This window comes from Budorcas taxicolor, chromosome 19 (genome assembly GCF_023091745.1).
Source record: "Budorcas taxicolor isolate Tak-1 chromosome 19, Takin1.1, whole genome shotgun sequence".
NCBI classification, from domain to species: Eukaryota; Metazoa; Chordata; class Mammalia; order Artiodactyla; family Bovidae; genus Budorcas; species Budorcas taxicolor.
Window position 1 is genome coordinate 27,024,419 of NC_068928.1, and position 19,445 is coordinate 27,043,863.

At 55.9% G+C, this 19,445-nt stretch overlaps 2 protein-coding genes across 2 annotated transcripts; one reads left to right on the forward strand and one right to left on the reverse strand.

The window, feature by feature from the left end:
• Positions 1–136: 136 nt before the first annotated feature.
• On the reverse strand, positions 137–15,573 carry ZBTB4 (zinc finger and BTB domain containing 4). The gene is made up of 4 exons (XM_052657579.1): positions 15,461–15,573; positions 6,829–6,898; positions 5,335–6,389; positions 137–4,689 (listed from the first exon to the last, which is right to left on the reverse strand). The coding sequence occupies exons 3-4, from the start codon at positions 6,378–6,380 to the stop codon at positions 2,742–2,744; spliced, it is 2,994 nt and encodes a 997-aa protein (XP_052513539.1). The 5' UTR covers positions 6,381–6,389; positions 6,829–6,898; positions 15,461–15,573; the 3' UTR covers positions 137–2,741.
• Positions 11,059–18,183, forward strand: SLC35G6 (solute carrier family 35 member G6). Its single transcript, XM_052658610.1, has 3 exons — positions 11,059–11,106; positions 15,489–15,845; positions 17,170–18,183. The coding sequence occupies exons 1-3, from the start codon at positions 11,059–11,061 to the stop codon at positions 18,181–18,183; spliced, it is 1,419 nt and encodes a 472-aa protein (XP_052514570.1).
• Positions 18,184–19,445: the final 1,262 nt, after the last annotated feature.

Here is a 19,445-nt window from a genome sequence, read left to right on the forward strand (position 1 = left end):
CTCAGTTGCTGGAAGTCCTAAAGAGGGAAAACAGGGCTAACCTCGTAGGGATCCCTGTGAGATGAGGTTAGCGTGTCCCTGTCCAGCCAGACCCACCAGCCACGCCAATAATTGCACCTGGCATCCCACTGCAGAGCACGATTCATTTGTCTTGTTGGTTTATTGGCCTAGAGAGTTGGACACACACACAAATGCGGAGATAAATATTGGTCAGTTTCTCTAAATCTGGGTCCTCACTACATATAGAGCTAGAGTCTGTAGAATTCTAAATCTTGCGTGCTGTGGCACAGAACCAGTGGCCTTCCCACTCCACCGTCACCCTTCTTCCCAGGGAACATGGGGAAAGAGGGCACAAACTGACAAGACTTGATAATTTTCAAAAGACGAAATTGCAAAATCCCAAATTTCCAACATCTGAAATTCACAATGTTCAAGTTCCCCAGCTCAGATACATGTATTTTAATCTCCATTTCACCACAATCTCCTTTGTTGCCCAGAACCACCAAATTCTGGAAACTATTTTCCTAAATCAGATTAAAAAAAAACAAACAAAATAAATGTCTACAGTCTCAGTTCTCCCAAAATGTCCATGGTTTTAGAATTTTGACCTGTTGTGAAATTCAATTCCCTGGTCCATCCTCAACCCCTTCCATCTCCTGTGCCGTTCTGCCTCAGAGGAGTGCAGGTTAAGGATACAGGGGCACTGTCGTCGCACCCGCCCCCTGCCTCCAAGGCCTTCCTCAGTCTCTCCTGTGGTTCCGCTGTGTATATATATATATTTATATATATAATTTGTGTGTAGATATATATATGTATTCTTTATTATGTACTTTTTTTTCGCAGTTTTTCTAAAGTGCCAGAAACAAGATTTGTGGGAATTTTTTAGTGATTTTTTTTTTTTTTTTGCATTTTTCCGTTTTAAACTTTTCTCCCCCTTAAAAATTGGAACTCAGTACATTCAGTAGGAAACTCTTCACTCGGACTGCGGCCAAGACCAAGAAAAGTGCAAAGAGACGGAGGAGGAGAGAAGGAGCGACACTCCTCCATGGTTAACATTCAGGGAGCCTGTCGAAAACCTCCCTTTCCATTTGCTGGGAGGGTGTGAGGAGGCAGGAGGCTGCTCCTGTCCCTCCCGCCAAACCACCTCCCTCCAAAAGCCATGATCTTGCCCTTTCAGCATCAGTTGAGAGGGCAGCCATCTTGGCCCCAAAAAACAGTAGCTGGGAAAAGGACTGCCATTTTTATGATGGCAACTTTTCCCCTTTTTAAACTGCACTCCTCTAATTCCCATTTATCAAATTTGCTCCCCCAAACTGGCTCTCCCCTTCTGAGCTTTTTGTGTGTGTGTGGGGTGGCGGGGGGTAGGTGGGTGGATGGGAAGTGTTCATTCAATCACAGAGTGGGGAGGCCCAGTTATCAGAATTAGGAGCGAACATTTCTTCAACTCCACCACTGGAAGGAAACATAGGGACCCCTGACCAGGGTTAACTAGTGCAAATTAGGGATTAGGGACTTACAAGGTCCCTGTACCCCATCCCTAGGCTGGGATCTTTGGGTGTGGGAAACTGAGTCAAAGATGGGGTGTAAGGTGCTATTTTGGAGGGAAAGTTGGTGGGGATACCCCAAAGCCCACCAGGGGAGTAGGATGGTTCCCCAAAAACCATCTGGAGTAATTGGTGAGGGAAGTGATACTGGGGAAAAAGAGGGCTAAGGTAAGGATGGGAGGTCGTGTGCAAATCTCGGGCTTACTACCCATCCAACCCCCATCATTTTTCTGGCTATTTGGTCTAGTCTGGGAGAAACCATCTGGGAAAAAAAAAAAAGGAGGAAGTAGGACCTCTCCCCCATCCTATATAGAGCTTCTCCTTCCTGGCCCCCAAATCTGGCTTAGCCCAGATGAGGCCATATGCAGAGGCAGGAAGAGGTACAATCCACTCACCTCTTTCGCCGTGGAAGAGTCTGGGGCTTACTAGATTTGAGGGTCAAAGCAGGGCCGAGATTGGTGCTGCCTGGGCTGGGAAAGAACTCAGCCAAGGAACAGATAGGTAGCCCTCCCTCCCACCCCGCTCTTTGACCAGGATGGGAGAGCCATCTCCACAGTCTTGGAGTAGGAGGAGGAATACGGAAGATCCAAAGGCGTAGAAGCCAAGGAAGGCATGGCATCTTAACGTGAAGGGAACAGGGACACAGAAACCCACCCTTGGGATGAATGGCATCTGAAGCCCACTCCCAGGTGGGTAAGTGTTGGGTATCACAATGGTCTGGTCCAGGCCCTGGGCCACAAAAGGATGGAATGTGCTAGGAAGCATCTGGGCAAGGGCTTAGAGAAAGCTTCAAGATGCAGGGTGGGGAACATTCGGGGAGAAAGATGGTTTCCCCCTAAGTTTAGGAATCAGAGGGCGGGTTAGACATTCAGAGCTGGTGGGGGCCGTGAGTAGAGATTCATGGAAGTATATTGCTCAGTTGCCCCAAGGGCTGGAGGAGGGATGAGCTGGCCCTGCCCCTCACGGAGGCCATTCCCTGGAGGAGAACTGAGAGGGGAACCACCGAAGACCCCTTCCCAGGTGGTGGGAAAACTACAATCTCACACAAAGCAGCCTGACCCCTGAGCTCCAGAGGCCCCCAGGTCCCTGCACAGGAGTGTGGAGGGGCTCCCAAGGGGCAGGGAGGCTGGGGAGCTGGTAGTGGCGGGGGTTCAGGGAGGGTGGCATCTGGTGAAAGGGGGGATCCGGGTCCAGAGCTCACCCCACATCTCCCTTCTGGGTTCTTTCAACCCCTGCCCTCTCCCCTTCTCCCTTGGGGGCAACCGGTGGAGGAAGAGTTGGGGGTGGTGGGGTTGGGGGGGTAGGGGCTGCTGCTTGAGGATTGACTGCGTAGCCAAAGACCCCTGGTAGGAAGGGAAGGGCCCCCCCACCCTTCTCATCAGGTAGGACCATGTTAAGAGCGACCGGGAGAGCGGCCAAGTTGCTGAAGTTGTAAGGGTAGGCGGCGAGGAGCTGGGGACCATAGACGAGTGGGTAGGGCTCAGGGTAGAAAGTGACTTTGGCAGCCCCCATCGCCTCCATCCGGTCTCCCCCGCCAGCCCCGCCTGGCCCCTCACTCCCACCTTTTCCCCTGCCACTGCCTGATTCCCGGCCACTCCCAATCAGAGCCAGTGGAAATTCCTGCACAGGTGGGTATGCATAGGTGGCCCCTCCTGCCCCCACGGAGGGCTCCTCTCCTCCCGAGATGACAGGGTCCTGGAGCGAGGCAGGCTCAGAAGCTTCCTCGGCAGGAGCACTTCCGCCTCCACCACCTGCCTCCCCGCTGGAGGAGGAGACCTGCATCTCTTGAGGGGCCTCCTCCTTGATCTCCCCGGCTCTGGCACCAGTGCTGCCCTTGGAGTAGGCGATGACAGGCGTGGGGGTGCCACCTGGTCGCTCGGCGGCGTGCCTCTGCCCATGGCGGCTCAGGGCAGCGGCTGTCTTGCACACCTTGGCGCAGTGAGGGCAGGTGAGGCGGGTGGAGGGCTTCCGTCCAGACCGGGAGCTGTGGGGGCCCCCGCTGTGGGCCTCCTGGTGCTTGCGCAGCTTCCTCAGACTGGCGAATGTCTGGGCACAGTCCTCACAGCGGTGTCTCCTCTCGCTACGGGCACGCCCCGTGGGGCCCTCAGCTGCTGGAGTCTCCTCCCAGCTCCTCCGTTCCAGCTTCTGTCTCCAGCGAGGTGGCCGGCGGCTTCTGGGCATCCCGCTGCCCCCGCTGCTAGCCGGGGCCGCGGCTCCAGCCTTGCGCTTGGGCTTGTAGGAGTAGTAGGGCCTCCAGAGCTGGTCCTCGCCGCCAGCCTTGGACTCCCCCTGCTCCTCCTCCTCCTCCTCGTCCTCGTCCTCGTCCTCCTCCTCGCTCTCCTCCACCTCCTCGCCGCTTAGCTCCCCAGGACGCAGGTCTGTTTCTGAGATGCGGCGCTTGACAATCGCCTCCTCACCGATTCGCACAGTGATCTGACACAGTGGCGGTGGGGCCTGGGGCTGAGAGGGGCCCCGGCCAGGCCCTGCAGGGGGACCCGCGCCCCCGCCAATCCCGCCAGCCGGCTTGGCCGTGTAGGTCAGAGTCCTCGTGGCCCGTGGGTTCCGGCCCTTGGCCTCCTCCGTGGCTGTGGCGGGCCCTGCAGCTGTGGCTGGGCTGCCTGCTGTGGCTGGGCTGGTTGGTACGGCTGCAGGTTCGGGGGGAGGAGGTGGGTACTCACGTTTTTTGGGGGGCCGTGGGGGAGCAGTGTAGGTGATGACTGAGGCGGCTTGGGCCCCCCCTGTGCTGGCCGGCCCACTCCCTGCTCCACCACTGCTGCTGCCCCCATGTACAATGACTGAGGGAGCCGGGTGGGCAAAAGTGATGACAGATGGTGGGGGGCCAGGCTCTGGGGCAGGTGGGGGTCCAGGTGGCGAGCTGGCCGGCATCACCACAGGGGCCGGTGTGTTGAGGCTTGGAGAGAGGGGGGCCTCAGGGGCTCCCTGGCTGTAGGTCTTGTAGGGCCGCTTGGCCGCTCGCATGGGGAGCAGGCGGTACAGCTTGAGGGTATTGAGCTTGGGCTTATAGCCTCCATTGGGCGTCTTCTCACTGGCCAGGAGGCTCGGGCTAATGCCGTGGAAGGCTCGCTGGTGGGTCTTCAGGTTATAGTAAGTGACAAAGGTCTCCCAGCAGAAGATGCACTGGTACCTGGGCCAGGGACAGAGCCAGTTGAGTCAGGGGCCCTGAGGCTAGGGCCTTAGCTTCCCATTTTCTCTCCTGTCTCCGCTCAGACCTTGAACTGCCCCAGCCATCTGCTCACCCTTCTCTCATGCTGCTTGTCTCACCAGCCTCAGAAGGGACACCAGTCCTAGTTCAGTGTCCCCCACTGGCTGTGCAACGCCAGGCCTCAGCTGTTCCATCTGTGAATTGGGAATAATCACATACCTTGCCTAACTCCCAAAGCCGCCTTCTTCAGATGGGGAAGTATCTTATCAAGAAGGATACATTAGAACAGTAGATGGACATGCCTGTGCTTCCTATTGTCCTGCCCCATGAGGCAACTTTCTGTTTCCTCCTTGGCCTTTTCCACATCACCAAGCCAGGACATGACACCTGGCGGTGCTAAGAAATAAACATCAGTGGGAGGAAACGGGGCTGGAGGGAGGCAGAAGGGTGAATGACAGAAAGCACACGAGCAGGGGCCAGTGGGTGAGCAGGCATCTGAGAATGGCTTTCTGGGCCCCATGCTCTGCCCATTCCCTCCCTTGTCCATTTGGTCCCTAAGTGGACTAGGTCCCATATGACTTCTCCACCCCCATCCACCCCAAGTCCCCGGCTGTCTGGAGCACTCACCTGCGCTCCCCGGTGTGCCACACCTCGTGTTTGGTTCGGTACTCAGCCAGTGCGAACACCTTCTCGCAGTAGCGGCAGGGGTACTTCCTCCGCCATGAGTGTACATTGCTGTGCCGCTTTAGGCTGGACAGGGTCACGTAGGAACGCTCACAGGCCGCGCACACATAGAGCACGTGGCCACCCACCACCTTCACCACGTGCTCAGGACCACCTCGGAAGCCTACCGCTGGGGGCAGGGCCGAGGCGTCCACTCCTGCAGGGCCACTGGGGACAGAACCCCTGGCTCCCAGCCCGGCGGACCCCCGAGTGCTGGCTTCCCTCCGGCACTGGGCCTCGTGGGTATGTAGCCGCTTGGGATGGATGAAGCTTTTCCCACATCGGGGGCAGGGGAGGGGCCGCCGGGACAAGGCAGGCTGTGAGTCAGGGCCCTGGGCCTCAGCCCTGTCCCCCTCCCACTCCCCAGCTGGCCTAGGCCCAGGCCCAAAGCTGTCCTCCTCAGGCTGTGAGGTGGCCATGGGAGCTGGAGCGGGAGGCACCCAGGCATCACCCCCCTCCCCCAGGCCCTGCAGCCGGGAGATGCCCAGACGCCGTCCCAGAGCACCAATCTCTGCCACAGCTGCCCCGTCCCCTCCACCACCAGGCAATGCCAGCCGGGCACTGTAGATGAAATTGAGGACATCAGAGAAGGCAGCTGCTGGGACCCCTGGCAGCTCCAGGACCCGAGGTGGGGATGATGCTGAAGGTGAGGCTGGAGAGGGAGAGGAGGAGGAAGAGGAGGAGGAGGAGGAGGAGGAGGCCGCTGTGGTGGTGGTGGGGTTGGGGGCTGAGCCCCCAGTGATGGGTGGGAGGGGCAGTGGAGCTGAAGCCAGCAGTGCCTCTCTGAAGAAGGGACTAGAAGCAGCCAGGACGCTGCGGTGAGCTGGGAACTTGGTATCTCCGGCTATGAGGGTGACGTCACAGAAGAGGCCACGAAGCCGCTGTTCATTGAGCTGGCGCAGAACGGCAGGTGCATGGGACGGGTCTGTCACCTCTGCTGGGGGTGGCATGGCGCCAGCCTAGATGGAGAAGAGGCCAGGGGAGGATCTCAGAGGCTGGGCGGAGGGCTGGGGGCTTTCAAGTCAGAGGCGAGCTGGGCAGGAGTTGGAGGCTGTTGGCCAGAGGCTGGTGGAAGGCTGACTGACTTCTGATCATGGAAGTGAGGGGTTAACCTTAGCCACCCCACGTCTGGCCAACGTCCAACACCCCTCTGTCAGACATCTGGGGCTGAAAGAGGCCAGGGATTCCTCAGGTCTTGATGAAGGTCAGGGGTCAAGACTTCCAAGTTACAGACTAACAGGGGGAGCAATGGACACCTCTCTCCCACTGGGAGGGGGAGGGAGCCCCCACAGCTGATGGCCATTTCTCAGGCCTCCTCAGCCTGGAGGATATGGCTGCTTTGATCGCCTGCAGCCTCAGGCCCAGTCTCCCTCCCAGCAGACCTCTCACCCGTCTCACCTGAGAGCACAGCCAACATGGAGCAGAGCGGAGATGGCTCAGCAAGTCCCTTCTGCCGTGCTTCTTCCCTCTGTGGAGAAACAGAAACTGCGTCCTCGGGAAGGGAACTGGGCGGGAGGCTGACCCAGGAGGTGGGGAGTGGTGCCGCATGGAGGGTCAGAGAGCCTGGGCAGCTCTAGAGACCCTGACCCTGCTGGGAACCAATCAGGTTACTTGCTCAGTGGCCTCTAATCAGACCTAGGATGTCACAGATTATTGCAAAGCCTGTACTGCTGGCCCCCAGAAGTACAGGAATAAGATAATTTGCATATTCCCAATTTGCCTCAAAAAAATCCAGTGACATCGGTTCAATCCTGTAGGCCCAGGGAACCCTGCTGGATCAGTCTCAAGTCCCTTGAGCCCAATCTTTGGGACTCAAAGGAAATCAAAGATTTGCATGTTGTCTTTCATTATAACAGTCTTATTTACATATCAAAATAGATTTGTTTGACCTTTTTCATTGGACCAAGCTGCTAGATATTCAAATTAGCAGAGGACTTCGTCACATAAATCTTAGAGAGGGTTTCTAGGTGCCGGGGACCACGGAAGACCACCGTCTCGCACACACGCACCAGCTTGCTCCAGTCTCTGGGAAGGCCACCAGACTGAAATTGAGGAAGCTTGGGTTCCCCTCCTTATTCTGAGAGGTGGTGGATTTGGGCCTTTGGCTTAAAAAAAAGTGAGGGTGGGGCAGGGAACACAACCCCTACCTCACCTCTTGCTGGGAGGCTCATCCAAAAGGAATAGCAGGTAACCCAAATGTGAGCCATGGCAGTCACTGCCCGCAAGGCAACGCACACCTTCAGCTTTGGGGGCTCAATTTTCAGTTGAAGATCTCAGTTCCAGAGCCATAGAGTAACTTAGCCAAAGACACACAGAGCTGGTCATAACAGGTGGAGCCTGTTCACAGAGCCAGGCCTGCTGACCTGAGGGCAGAGCTCTCAGCCCCTCTTGTCCACCCTCCACAAAGTCTGGGGGCCCTCCCTTTCCACACGCCCGGGGTCACACATGACCTCTGAGGTGTCCTGCGTCAGGAGTTCCTCATGCAATTCCCCCCCCACACACAAAATGCTCTCTTCCTATTTATTACTCATACTGTCTGGACTAAGAGGCCTTCTCTCTTCAGCCAAAAGGCAGCCCTCAGTCCTCTCCCGGAGGAGGTAAACAGGGATGAGAATCAAAGTTTCTCACAGCCCTGAGTGCCAGGCACACACCTAGGTCAAGTGCTACCCCATCAGTTGATGGACTGCAGGTGGGTCAGGAATCCAGGGGAAGGATTCCTGGGCTGGTGTTCACATCTGTTTGCAAAATGGGGAAAGAGAACAAGGTCTCCTCCCTTCTGTGACAACCACCAGCCAACAGGGACCCCCAAGAGTCGGTGCTTCACTGGCATTACCTCATTTGCTCTTCATCACGACTCTAAAATGTAGCAGTTAGCTTCACTTTAAGTGACAGGCAGGGATTTCCCTGGTGGGGCAGTGGATGAGAATCCGCCTGCCAACGCAGGGGACACAAGTTCGATCTCTGGTTTGGGAAGACCTCACATGCCAAGGAGCAATTAAGCCCAAACACCCTAGAGCCCGTGCTCTACAAGAGAAGCCACCGCAATGAGAAGCCCATGCACCGCAAGGAAGAGTAGCCCCCGCTTGCCGCAACTAGAGATATATGAGATCAGTTAGTCGCAGTGCTGGGATCTGTTCGGCTCCAAAGCCTTCATTCTTGATTATACCACATCAGGATGAAAGAGATGTTTACGGCTGTGATACTGTGATATAAGAAATTAAGTTGACCCTTGAACAACTGCGTAGATCCACTTCTATGTGGATTTTTTTCCAGTAGTAAATACTACAGTATTCCAAGATCTGATGTTGGTTGAATCTGAGCACGCAGAAGAACCTTGGATACGGACTGTAAGGCTATACTTAGATTTTCCACTGGGTAGAGTGTCCATGCCCCTAACCCCTACATTGTTTAAGGGTCAGGTATAATATATTTGGTCCTGGTCTCCATTCTTTTTATTTTAAAAAATATATAGTTGGCTTTGCTGGGTCTTAGTTGCGGCATTTGGAATCTTTTAGGTGCAGCTTGTGGGATCTAGTTCCCTGACCAGGGATCAAACCTGGGTCTCCTGCATTGAGAGTGTGAAATCTTAGTCGCTGGACTGCCAGGAAGTCCCCTTTGTTCCCATTCTTGACACAGGGCTCCTAAAACTCTTGTAATTTCCCAAGTGATAGGAGCGCTGTTGTTTAGTTGCTCAGTGGTGCCTGACTCTTTTGTGACCCCGCGAACTGTAGCCCGCCAGGCTCCTCTGTTCATGGGATTTTCCAGGCAAGGATACTAGACTGCCATTTCCTTCTCCAGATAGGGGTGTTGCTGCTGCTGCTGCTGCTGCTAAGTCGCTTCAGTCGTGTCTGCAGGCATCTTATTCTAACATTTGACCCCAGTTCCTAACATCAAGCTCCTAAACTAAACCCCTTGGAATTTCCTGGGTGACAGAAATGTCTCTTGTTCTAAAGAGGTGACTCTCCATGTAGTCCTGGATGGGGGCTGGTCACCGGAAAGGCCAAGCCATGATGAGAAGTTTGGAACTTTCAGCCCCAGCCCCCACTGCCTCTGGGGACAGGAGAGGGCCTGGAGACTGAGTTAATAATTGATAATGCCTATGTGATGAGGCCTCCATAAAAATCCCTAAACTATGGGGTTCAGAGAGCTTCCAGTTCCTAAACACATCTCCATGGTGAGAGGGTGGCACAGCCCAGCTTTGTGGAGACAGAAGCTCCTGCACTCAGGACCCTTCCAGACCTCTTCACCTGGCTATTATCATATCCTCTAGTATATGATAAACCAATAAACACAAGTATTTCCCTCAGTTCTATAAGCCATCCTAGCAAATTATCAAATCTGAGGAGGCGGGTTGTGAGGAAGCCTGATTCTTGCTGGTCAGTCAGAAGTCCAGGAGGTTTGGGGAATTCCCTGGTGGTCCAGTGGTTAGGACTCTGAGCTTCCACTGCAGCGGACATGGGTTCAATCCCTGGTCTGGAAACTAAGATCCCACACTCAGCGTGGTGTGGCCAAAAAAAAGTTAATAAAAATTTTAAACAGCTGTAAAAAAAAAAAAGTCCAGGAGGTCTGGGCTTGCAAACTGGTATCTGAAGTGGGGGCAGTCTTGTGGGAATGAGCCCTTAACCTGTGGAATCTGATGCTATCTTCAGGCAGATAATATCAGAATTGAATTGAATTGTAGGACACACAGCTAGTGTCAGAGAATTGGCCAGTGTGGGAGAAGAAACTCCACACGTCTGGTGTCAGAAGTGTTGTGAGTAGAGTGTATAGGATAACAGTTCTGTTTTTCTTGAAACAGAACCCACTAGGGCTCCCCATCAGCCCATCTAGGATCTTTGTGAAAATTAGAGGAAGGGGAAAAACTAGAGGAAAGGCCTCTTCAAGGTAGCAGCTCTGCACAGGTGAGCAAAGAAAAGGTTTGATTCTAGCCGCTACTCACCCTTTGGCCAGCCCTGCCCCTCGCACAACCATATGGGCTTGGTACCTACCAAGGCGTGGCTGTGTGCTGACTGTCAAGATATATGGACAAGGCCTATCCAAGCATTTTCAGAACCACAGAGGTCCAAGGCTGTCTTGGCCCTTGGAGATCATCTAGAACCGTCAGCGTCATGATACTTGGAGCTGCTGTTGAGATAAACATTGTGTCAAATCTGGCACTAAGCATTTTATCTGCATCATCTCATTTCAGCACTCAAAAGGACCACAGGGAGGCAGGGGCTAGTGTCAACCCCACTGTACAGACGAGGAAACGGAGGCTTTAAATACTCTAGACGCCACACTTGCAGGCAGAGAGAATGTAGTGGTGGGGTGACTTGTCCCTGGTCTACTAACCAAACGGGGTCTGGATCCGGCTCTCCTGAGTTCAACTGCCCCACCACTGGCCACTGCCCTGCTGGGGTTATACAAGGTGGAGCAGACACTGGTTATGAGACCCTGGGCAAATTACTTCACCTCTCGATATGTCAGTTTCCTTGTCTACGAGCTGGGGATAATGAAGTGCACCCATTACGTAGGGCTGTAGAGAATAAACAAGCTGATGACCGGCTGTACCTAGAAGAGTGCTGGGCACGCAGCAGATGCTCAGGAAGTGCTAGCTCTTATTATCATCTTGGAACTCAGTCCCGGAAAATGGTGGGGGGAAGTGGTGAAGAAAAGGGGCAGAAATCAGGCTTCATGGTAGGTCTGATGGCTCTGTGGTTTTAGTTTTTTTATTTGTTTTTACCGTTTCTCTACTCTTAACTGGCTGTGTGATCTTAAGAGGTGTGACTGAGGTGGGGATGTGAGCACCACCACCAGATACCCTCCACCTCCGGCTGTTCCCTGTGCCTGGAACATTCTCTCCTCAGGCAGCCTCACGCCTCGCTATCCCACCTCCTTTCAGCTTTGACTCAAAAGTCACCTTCCCCCAAGGCCCTCCCTGGCTGCCTTGGGCCTCCCCAAGCTTCCTATCCCCCTCCCTACTTTATTTTCCTCCTTGGCGTTTACTAAGACTACTGCTCTTTCATCTCTAGAAGGCAAGCTCCAAGGGACGGATGGATTTTTGTCTGCTCTGTCCACTGCTCCATCCAGTACTTAGAACAGTGCCTGATACATGGTAGGAGGATTCAGAACATTTTGGGTAAATGAATGAACCTGCTTTCTTAAAGCCTACCTGGACTGTGTCCACCTTTAGGAAGGAAACCATCCTCAGGCCAGGACTGAGTTGGCCAGGAGCTGGGGGTGGCGAGTGTAACTTGATCGCTTCGGGGGCACTCGTGCTTTGCCTAATACACCTCCAAGGCTTTATTTTTTATTTATCTATGTTTTTACTCCCAGGGCTTTACATGCATTGCCTCATTTAATGGTTTCCTCAGCCACTCCAAGTTGGCATTTACATTATCCCAGTTTTACAAGTGAGGAAACTGAGGCTCATAGAGGGATTTATCTTGCTCAAGGTCACACAGCTTGTGAACAGCAGGGTCAGAATTGGCTCATGTGAACCCAGATGCTGGGTCCTCCCCTCTGTCACACCACCAGGTCCTGCCTTAAGGGGGCTGGGGCCAGCTAGCAGGCTGCCAGAACCATCACACACACACACACACACACACACACACACACACACAGGAGCTCATGTGCTAAAGGCTAACTGTGTCAAGTCTGACTCCTCCCTTGCCCTTGCTCCCCACGTCTAGCCATCACCAAGTCTGGTCAGATCTGTGGCCTAGCCTGGGAATGGCTCTGGAAGCTTTCCCTCTACCCTACCTCTGGCCCCCAAACTAGCTCAAGGCCTTGTTAACAGTCTCATGGTTCAAGGCCAGGGCTTGCAGCTAGTCCCCTGCTTCCGGTCTTAGCATCTCCCATCCAGGCTTCCTCTCACTGAGAATCAACAGCCCCGAAGCAGCTCAGGCATTGTCACTCCTGGGCTCTGAACCCCTCTCTAGCCTCCACTCCAGAATAAAGCTCAAATACACCAGCTGGGTATTCAAGTGTCCAGTCCCCATCTTCCTCTCTCCTCTTGCCTGGAGTGAATCTCCCCTCCAGCTTCCGGTGTGCCCTCCAGCCTCAGCACTCCCACACCTCCAGGCCTCTGCCTGTGCTGGTTCTCCTGCCAGAAATAAAAACTTTGCCCAGCCTCTTCTCCAAATACCTCCAAAATGTTGAAATTGACCTCAAGTGCCACCTCTGTCTTGGTCCTCCCTGACCCTCAGAACAAGGACAATCTCTCCTTCACCTACTTCATCAACATTTTGTGCCCGTGTGGCCAGCACCCAGCAGTGAACGCTGAGTTCTCCCTCCCAGGCAGGGACTCCCTGAATCACTGTTGAAACATACCAGTCTTCTGAAATGAATTACTGCAGGTGTTAAGTTCTGCAGAAATTGGGCAGAAGTGTGTGTATGTATGTGGAGGGGGATGCACGGAGAAGCCCACCACAAGCTTCAGAAGGGCAGCAGGGGACGGCATATAAGAGCCCAGGATCTGGAGTCAGATTGCCTGGGTTCAAATCCAGCTTTACCTTTTACTAGCTAAATGGCTTTGGGCATATGAATTCTCTGGACCTCGGCTGTCTCATCTGAGAAAGGGAAATAATTAGAACTCCCACTTTCATCCAGCATTGGGAAGACTAAATGAGTGATCATACGTAAAAGCATTAAGAACAGTGCCTAGTACACAGTAAGTGTTCAGTAGGTGTTTCCTTCTGTCATTATTAACCAAGCCCCAAGAAGGGGCTCAGTGCTGGCACAGGGCTGACAGTGGCTGGCATGGGCATAGTCCCCAAACTGTAGCTACTTTCCAGGTATGCTTTCCATGTGCTACGTACCTACAGCCCTGTTGGAAGACGGACAGGGAAGGTGATTAGCCCCATTTTATAGATGAGGAACTGAGGGTCACTTAGGGAAAGTGCTGGCGAGGAAGTGGTAGGGCCTGAACTCCTCGATTCTCATCTAGGCCTCCTTCCCCTCCACCAGGCCATGGTGCACCTGTTGTGCAGGCCTGACACAGCAGCCAGCACGCCCCCGGGCAGGGGGCCTAGCCATAGCATCCACCCAGCCCCCATGCACATACCCCCTCCTAGCCAGGCCAGGCACAGACCACAGGGTGTGCACCCTTGGAACACACAGACACACATATACACACACCCCTACAGAAGGGCCAGGGCCCCAAAGGTGAGGAAAACCTGTTCTGAGGAATCTGCCTAGCGAGCAAATTCCGTTTCCAGACCCTTCCACAGTCGCAGGAGTGGCCTAGTCTGCGTCACAGAAGAGATGGAAAAGCAGAGATACCAGCAAGGGGGACAGAGAGAGGGTGAAGCAAGAGGAGGAGACTGAAGACTTCGTGTTTCTTTTTTCCATTTCAGTGACAAGAGTCACACCCGGCCTTTACGTAAACATGGCCAAGGAGCCACTTTGTCCAAGCTGAGTTTCCTTGCAGCCGCCAGGCCTCTCCTCCTGGTGACCCTGACACGCTGGGCGGGCCGGCGAGGGGCAAGCACGCAGACCCTGCACGGACTAGCCAGGCCACCCGACAACACCCAGGCCTCCCGCCTGCTGCCCTTGCTCTGCCCCATATTTATCTCCCCGCCTTCTTCATAACACATACCCAGAGCGGCCCCACACAGCCACTTCAACACGCAGGAGCAGGCACGCACACACAGCTCGCGGTTGATCTCCGGAGTCTGAGGCCCACATTGCCCTTGTCACGCCACCTCCCTCCCTACAAGTGTTTTCTGACCAGCTTGCCTCCCGGCCCGAAAGGCTCCCACAAACAACGTCACAAAAGAATCCCGTAGGGAATGTTGCAAACACACAACCTTCCCCTCGCTCAGCTGCCCATGATCCCATAAACACAACCTGCACATTCCACCCAGAACCCCAGGCACCAGTACCAGCTGCCCCATGGGTACCTGAGACACACCGGGGGTTCTCACTTCCCACGGGGCCTGCAGGATATGCACCCCCCCTTCCATGCCACCCAGTCGTCACACGGACCCACAAACCCATCCAGTAGGCCATCTTCGCCAAGACTGGACCACACCTCAGCAGGGCCGCAAAAACCGGACCGGACCCAACACCTTCTGACTCAAGGGTACACAACTGCCCCCTCCAACTGAGCATACACACCCAGCACTTGGGTGCCCTCCACAGCACTTACCCGTCACCAGCTCTGCAGAAAACAACAGTTCACAAATAGTTCATGTGTGCAGGACCAGACACATATGTGCAAGAAAACACACCCCAATATGAAACATACATAAAACCCCACACCTAACAAACTCCGCAGGTATTGTGCGCAGCTTCAAATGCGGACCTGTCACCCAGAGCCACAGGGCCACATCTTGTCATTCTGCCTCACAACACTGGATACCCTTCCATCTGGCTTTGTGTCCCCATGGCCTGGTAGGGCCCTGCTGGACCCCTGGCTACCAGACCAGCAAACAGTGGTGATTAGGAGAGGTTTACCTTGCCCCACAACACAGCAGGAGACACACAAGCTCCAGGACTCGCAGCCACAACCCTGCCCCGACGGCGCAGCGGCTCTGGGGCCCCTGTTCGCCCTGCGCACCCCGCACACCCCAACTCTGGGGCGCTCGGCGGCCCACCCCTCCCCCCTTCTGCCTGGCTCCTACGCCATCGCCCTCCCAGCAGCTTGCAGCGCCGGCCCGGGCTCACACCAGCCCCACCCCACCCCCAACCTGCCCCACGGGGGGGAGGGGGACACCGGGCTGCAGAATTAACCCTTCAAGTGAGGAGTGAGCGCGGCCCTTTCCAAGGCCCCAGGCGATCGCACCCGCCTCCCCCCCCGCACCCCCGCCCCGACCGCCGCCGAGTCGGACGCCGTACCCGGGCCCCCTTAGTCGCCCCCCAGCGCCCTGCGCGCCTGGAGGCGGGGCCAGACTAAGCCCCCGACCCCTGAGCCCCCAGGTCAACCCCAAAGGGGAGCGGTCGCGGCTCGGGGCGCGGCCCGGGCCCCCGCGGCACCGGGCAGCGGGGAGGGGGCCCGGCTGTTGGCTCCGGTCCGCCCTGGCCCTGCCCGGTTCGCCCTGGGGCCCACCTGACTGCGATGGCGCCGTGTCCGCCAGGCCCGGCTCATCACCGTGGCCGCCCCCGGCCGCTCCGGTTTCGCCCGCCTCCAGCTCCGGCTCCGGCTCCGGCCCCGGCCCCCCCCAGCGCCCGGCCCCGGCCCGTCCCCGCCGCCGCCGCCGCCGCCGCCGCCGCTGACATCATCGGCTCCCCCCGCCCCGGTCCTACCCCCACCCCCACCCCCGGAAACAGTACCCCCCCAGCGCCGCCGCCGCTGCCGCTGCGAGGAGGCCGGCGCAGCGCAGCCGGCACAGACACCAGGCTCCTGGCTCGGGCTTGTGGCGCCAGCGCGCCCGACGGCCTGCGCCCAGACCGATCCTGGGAAGGGACCGAGGCCACGCAAGGCCGCCGGACTAGTGGGCACCAAACCGGGCTGCGGGCCTGACTATACTCTGTGAGAAGGGGCTTACCCTCCCCTCCCGCCCCCCTGCAACGCTTCACTCAGTAGTGAACACAGCCTAGAACATGCACACCCTCTCCGCGGGCACACAACGTGGCAGGCTCACAATCAGGCCCAGTGGGACCCGCAGACCCAGCTCAACATACTCGCAGGGGCAGCCCTGGAAAAACACCCACGCCCATGCCCTCTCCAGAAATGCACAGGGACCCCCGCCAGACCTACAGAACAGGTACAGCTAAATGACTACCAGTGCAGACGAACACACCCGCTTGCTATTTTGTTCCCAGGGACTGAAACACTACATCCATGTACTCTGCGTAAATGCAGGGGCCTTGGTGTGGACCTCCCGGGGACAGCACCAACAACACCAGGTGGAAGCACATAGAGAAGAAACACATTCCTCAAACTCCAAAGAGACTGTCCCGAAGACTCCTCCCTGCTGTTCAAAAATTCAAAACTCAGGAGATGCAGGAGCTGGCCCTCAGAGGTGCTGTCCATAAAAGCTTTCTGAAACAGGGCAAGACAAATAAATTAACTAAAAACCAAAGACGTCTCATCACAGACATGGTTGAAAAGAGGAAAAAAGGAACCAGACAGACTTTAGAGTCACAGAGAAATAAAGTAGAATTGGAAACAAGAAAATTGGCCCACTCCCACCTGGGGGAGGTTCCAGGGAAGAACCTCCACCCCACCTCAGGAAGGTTCCAGGGAAGAACCCCTCCAACCAGGTCACAATGGCTGGAGCTCTGATGGGCCCAGGGTCCCTGAGTCAGGAGGAGAGGAGGAAGTCCAAGGAAAGATGGTGAGTGTGTGGGGCAGGGGAGCAGGGACCCCCTTCCCTGTAGCTCCTGGCTGCTTCCTTTCCCCTCCTTCCCTGAGACTGCCCAGCTTTCCTAGACGCCCACAAGTGAAATTCATCACGGTGTTCCTAGATGTCCCTGGAACCTGTGACATCACACAGACACACAGCACCTGAGGCCGCCTCCCCTTCCTCAAATCGACAGAGCATCCCTAGGTCCTTTTTTTCTCCTCCCAGGAACAACTTACCCTGAGATACTCCAGGACTGCTCACTCCCCGCTTCCTACTTTAGCGACTCAAGGCCCACACTATACCACCTCATCCATCTTTTAGGCCCTGACTAGCTCCCAAGAGTTCCTCAGAAAGACAGCCTGCCCCTCTACTGTCCCACAGGGTCCCAGAGCTCAGCCTAGCATGTGCTCTGCCCCATGTCCCCTGGGCTATGGCTGCCCTAATGCCCGAGCTCCTTTCTTCCTAACAGGCTGGCAGTCACCCCTACTTCAACCTGCCTGACTTCACGCAGCCATCACCACCCTCCACTTCGCCCAGTCTCTCATCGCACCAGCGCTGCCGGCCCTCCGATGCCACCAAGGGCCTGCTCGTGGCCCTGCTGGGTGGGGGCCTACCTGCTGGCTTTGTGGGCCCTTTCTCCCGTATGGCTTACCAGGCTTCCCACTTTCCCTCGCTGGAGCTGCTCATCTGTCGATGCCTCTTCCACCTCCCCATTGCCCTGCTACTTAAACTTCGTGGTGACCCCCTCTTAGGACCTCCCGATGTCCGGGGCCGGGCCTGCCTCCACGCCCTGCTCAACGTCCTCAGCATCGGATGTGCCTACAGTGCAGTTCAGGTGGTGCCCGCCGGCAACGCTGCCACCGTCCGCAAAGGTTCTTCCACTGTCTGCTCTGCTCTCCTCGCCCTCTGCCTTGAGAGCCAGCGTCTCAGCGGCTATGACTGGTGTGGCTTGTTGGGCAGCACTCTGGGACTCATCATTATTGTGGGACCTGGACTAGGGACCCTGCAGGAGGGGACCACGGGCCTCTACACTGCCCTAGGCTATGTGCTTGCTTTCCTAGGTGGCCTGGCACTGTCACTGGGGCTCCTGGTGTATCGCTCCCTGGACTTTCCCTCCTGCCTACCAACAGTGGCCTTCCTGTTTGGTTTGGTGGGGCTGGTGGGCTCTGTGCCAGGCCTCTTTATGCTGCAGACCCCCGTGCTGCCCAAGGATCCTCTGAGTTGGAGCTGTGTGGGGGCAGTGGGGATCCTTGCCCTGGTCTCCTTTGTGTGTGTGAGTTATGCGGTCACTAAGGCCCACCCCGCCCTGGTGTGTGCCGTCCTGCACTCTGAGGTGGTGGTGGCCTTGATGCTGCAATACTATGTGCTCTATGAGACCGTGGCACCTTCTGACATCATGGGGGCAGGGGTCGTTTTGGGCAGCATTGCCATTATCACTGCCCAGAACCTCAGCTGTGAGAGGGAAGGGCAGGTGGAGGAGTGAGATTCAACTTGAGAGCCTGGGGGTGGGGTGGGGGGGCTGGGTAAAAAGAAGGAAAAACTGGAATACAAACATGGGAGAACAAGTGACTAGGAAAGAACTGTTGTAGGAGAGGGACACCCCTTCGAGTCAAGGATGACTTGGGGACTTGGTGGAGAGGGACTGCTGAGAAGTCTTGGAATAAGCCTAGAGACCAACGTATTTGGAGTCTAGGCTGGGGCTTGAAGGGAGGTCTGAGGAGCAGGCCCAAGAAAGGGGCTGAGGCAGGCAGGCCATGAACCGCGGAGAGGATTTTTCCCTGGGCAGCAGAGAGGAGCTTTGGGGCTTTCAGGCAAACGGAGCAAGCAGCTGCGCTGGGGGAAGGGAGTGTGCTTTTCTTTCCCTGAGCGATAGTTTCCCTTTCTCGTGGTTATGCCTCCCCACCTTGGGGTGGTGACGTGATAATTGACATCAAACAAGGATCACTCTGAATGTGGCTGTGCAGTTGGTGTCATCTCTGCTTTGGAAGGACAGTGGAAGTCCTTCTCCCCCCTTTTCCCCCGGCTTGGAGAATCCCCTGGGATCCCCGCACCCTCCGCCCCATCTTATTTTTGAAATATTCTAGAAGGGGGAGGATTTCCTAATGTTCAGATGCCTTGACCCCTAGTCCCTCAGGACTTCTGTGTCCCGCCCAGTTGTTAATCTGCTTTTCTTGGATTGTCGCGGTCCCGTGATCTCTCCCGGACGGCGGTGGCCAACGTCCTTCCGGAGCAAGCCGCTGAGCTGAGGCCTCTGAGCGGCTCAGGTCGCGAATCCAGAACCTTCTGGATACATACAGCGCCTTCTCCATACAGCGCCCCACTAGAGGCCAGGAGATGCCCAACCGTCCCAGGAGGCCGCTCGACAGCTATCAGCTACTTCCGGACAGCGACCGGCCTCGCCATCTTGATCTGCTCTTGCATATTCAGAGCGATTACTGCATATTCATGACCAAGAATGGCCCCCGCACTCCCCCACTCCGGGAAGCCACTTGGGAGGATCCGACGGGCCCCGCCTCCTTCATTACCGAGTCTCAGAACAGACCATTTTCCAGCGTGGGGGATTACATTAATAAGAAACTTTAGCTAAAGATGAAACCGCAAGCCAAACTAGAATAAAACTGGCCTATATTTACCCTCGAATCTGTAAACCTTAAACCTCGGTGCTGGAGGGAGTAACGAAGGGAGGCGGTGGGGTTAAAAAGTTCCCTTCCCCATCGTCGTTTCAAAAGGTCACCCAGCCAGGGA

Bases quoted from the DNA above. Each gene is read 5' to 3' on its own strand.
- SLC35G6 (XM_052658610.1), top strand. From the start codon at position 11,059: ATGGTGGGGGGAAGTGGTGAAGAAAAGGGGCAGAAATCAGGCTTCATG. The intron at 11,107-15,488 runs GTAGGTCTGATG...CGTGTCCGCCAG, and splicing joins GGCAGAAATCAGGCTTCATG to GCCCGGCTCATCACCGTGGC. The intron at 15,846-17,169 runs GTGGGCACCAAA...TCTTCCTAACAG, and splicing joins CACGCAAGGCCGCCGGACTA to GCTGGCAGTCACCCCTACTT.
- ZBTB4 (XM_052657579.1), bottom strand. From the start codon at position 6,380: ATGCCACCCCCAGCAGAGGTGACAGACCCGTCCCATGCACCTGCCGTT. The intron at 4,690-5,334 runs GTGAGTGCTCCA...TCCCTGGCCCAG, and splicing joins TGGCACACCGGGGAGCGCAG to GTACCAGTGCATCTTCTGCT.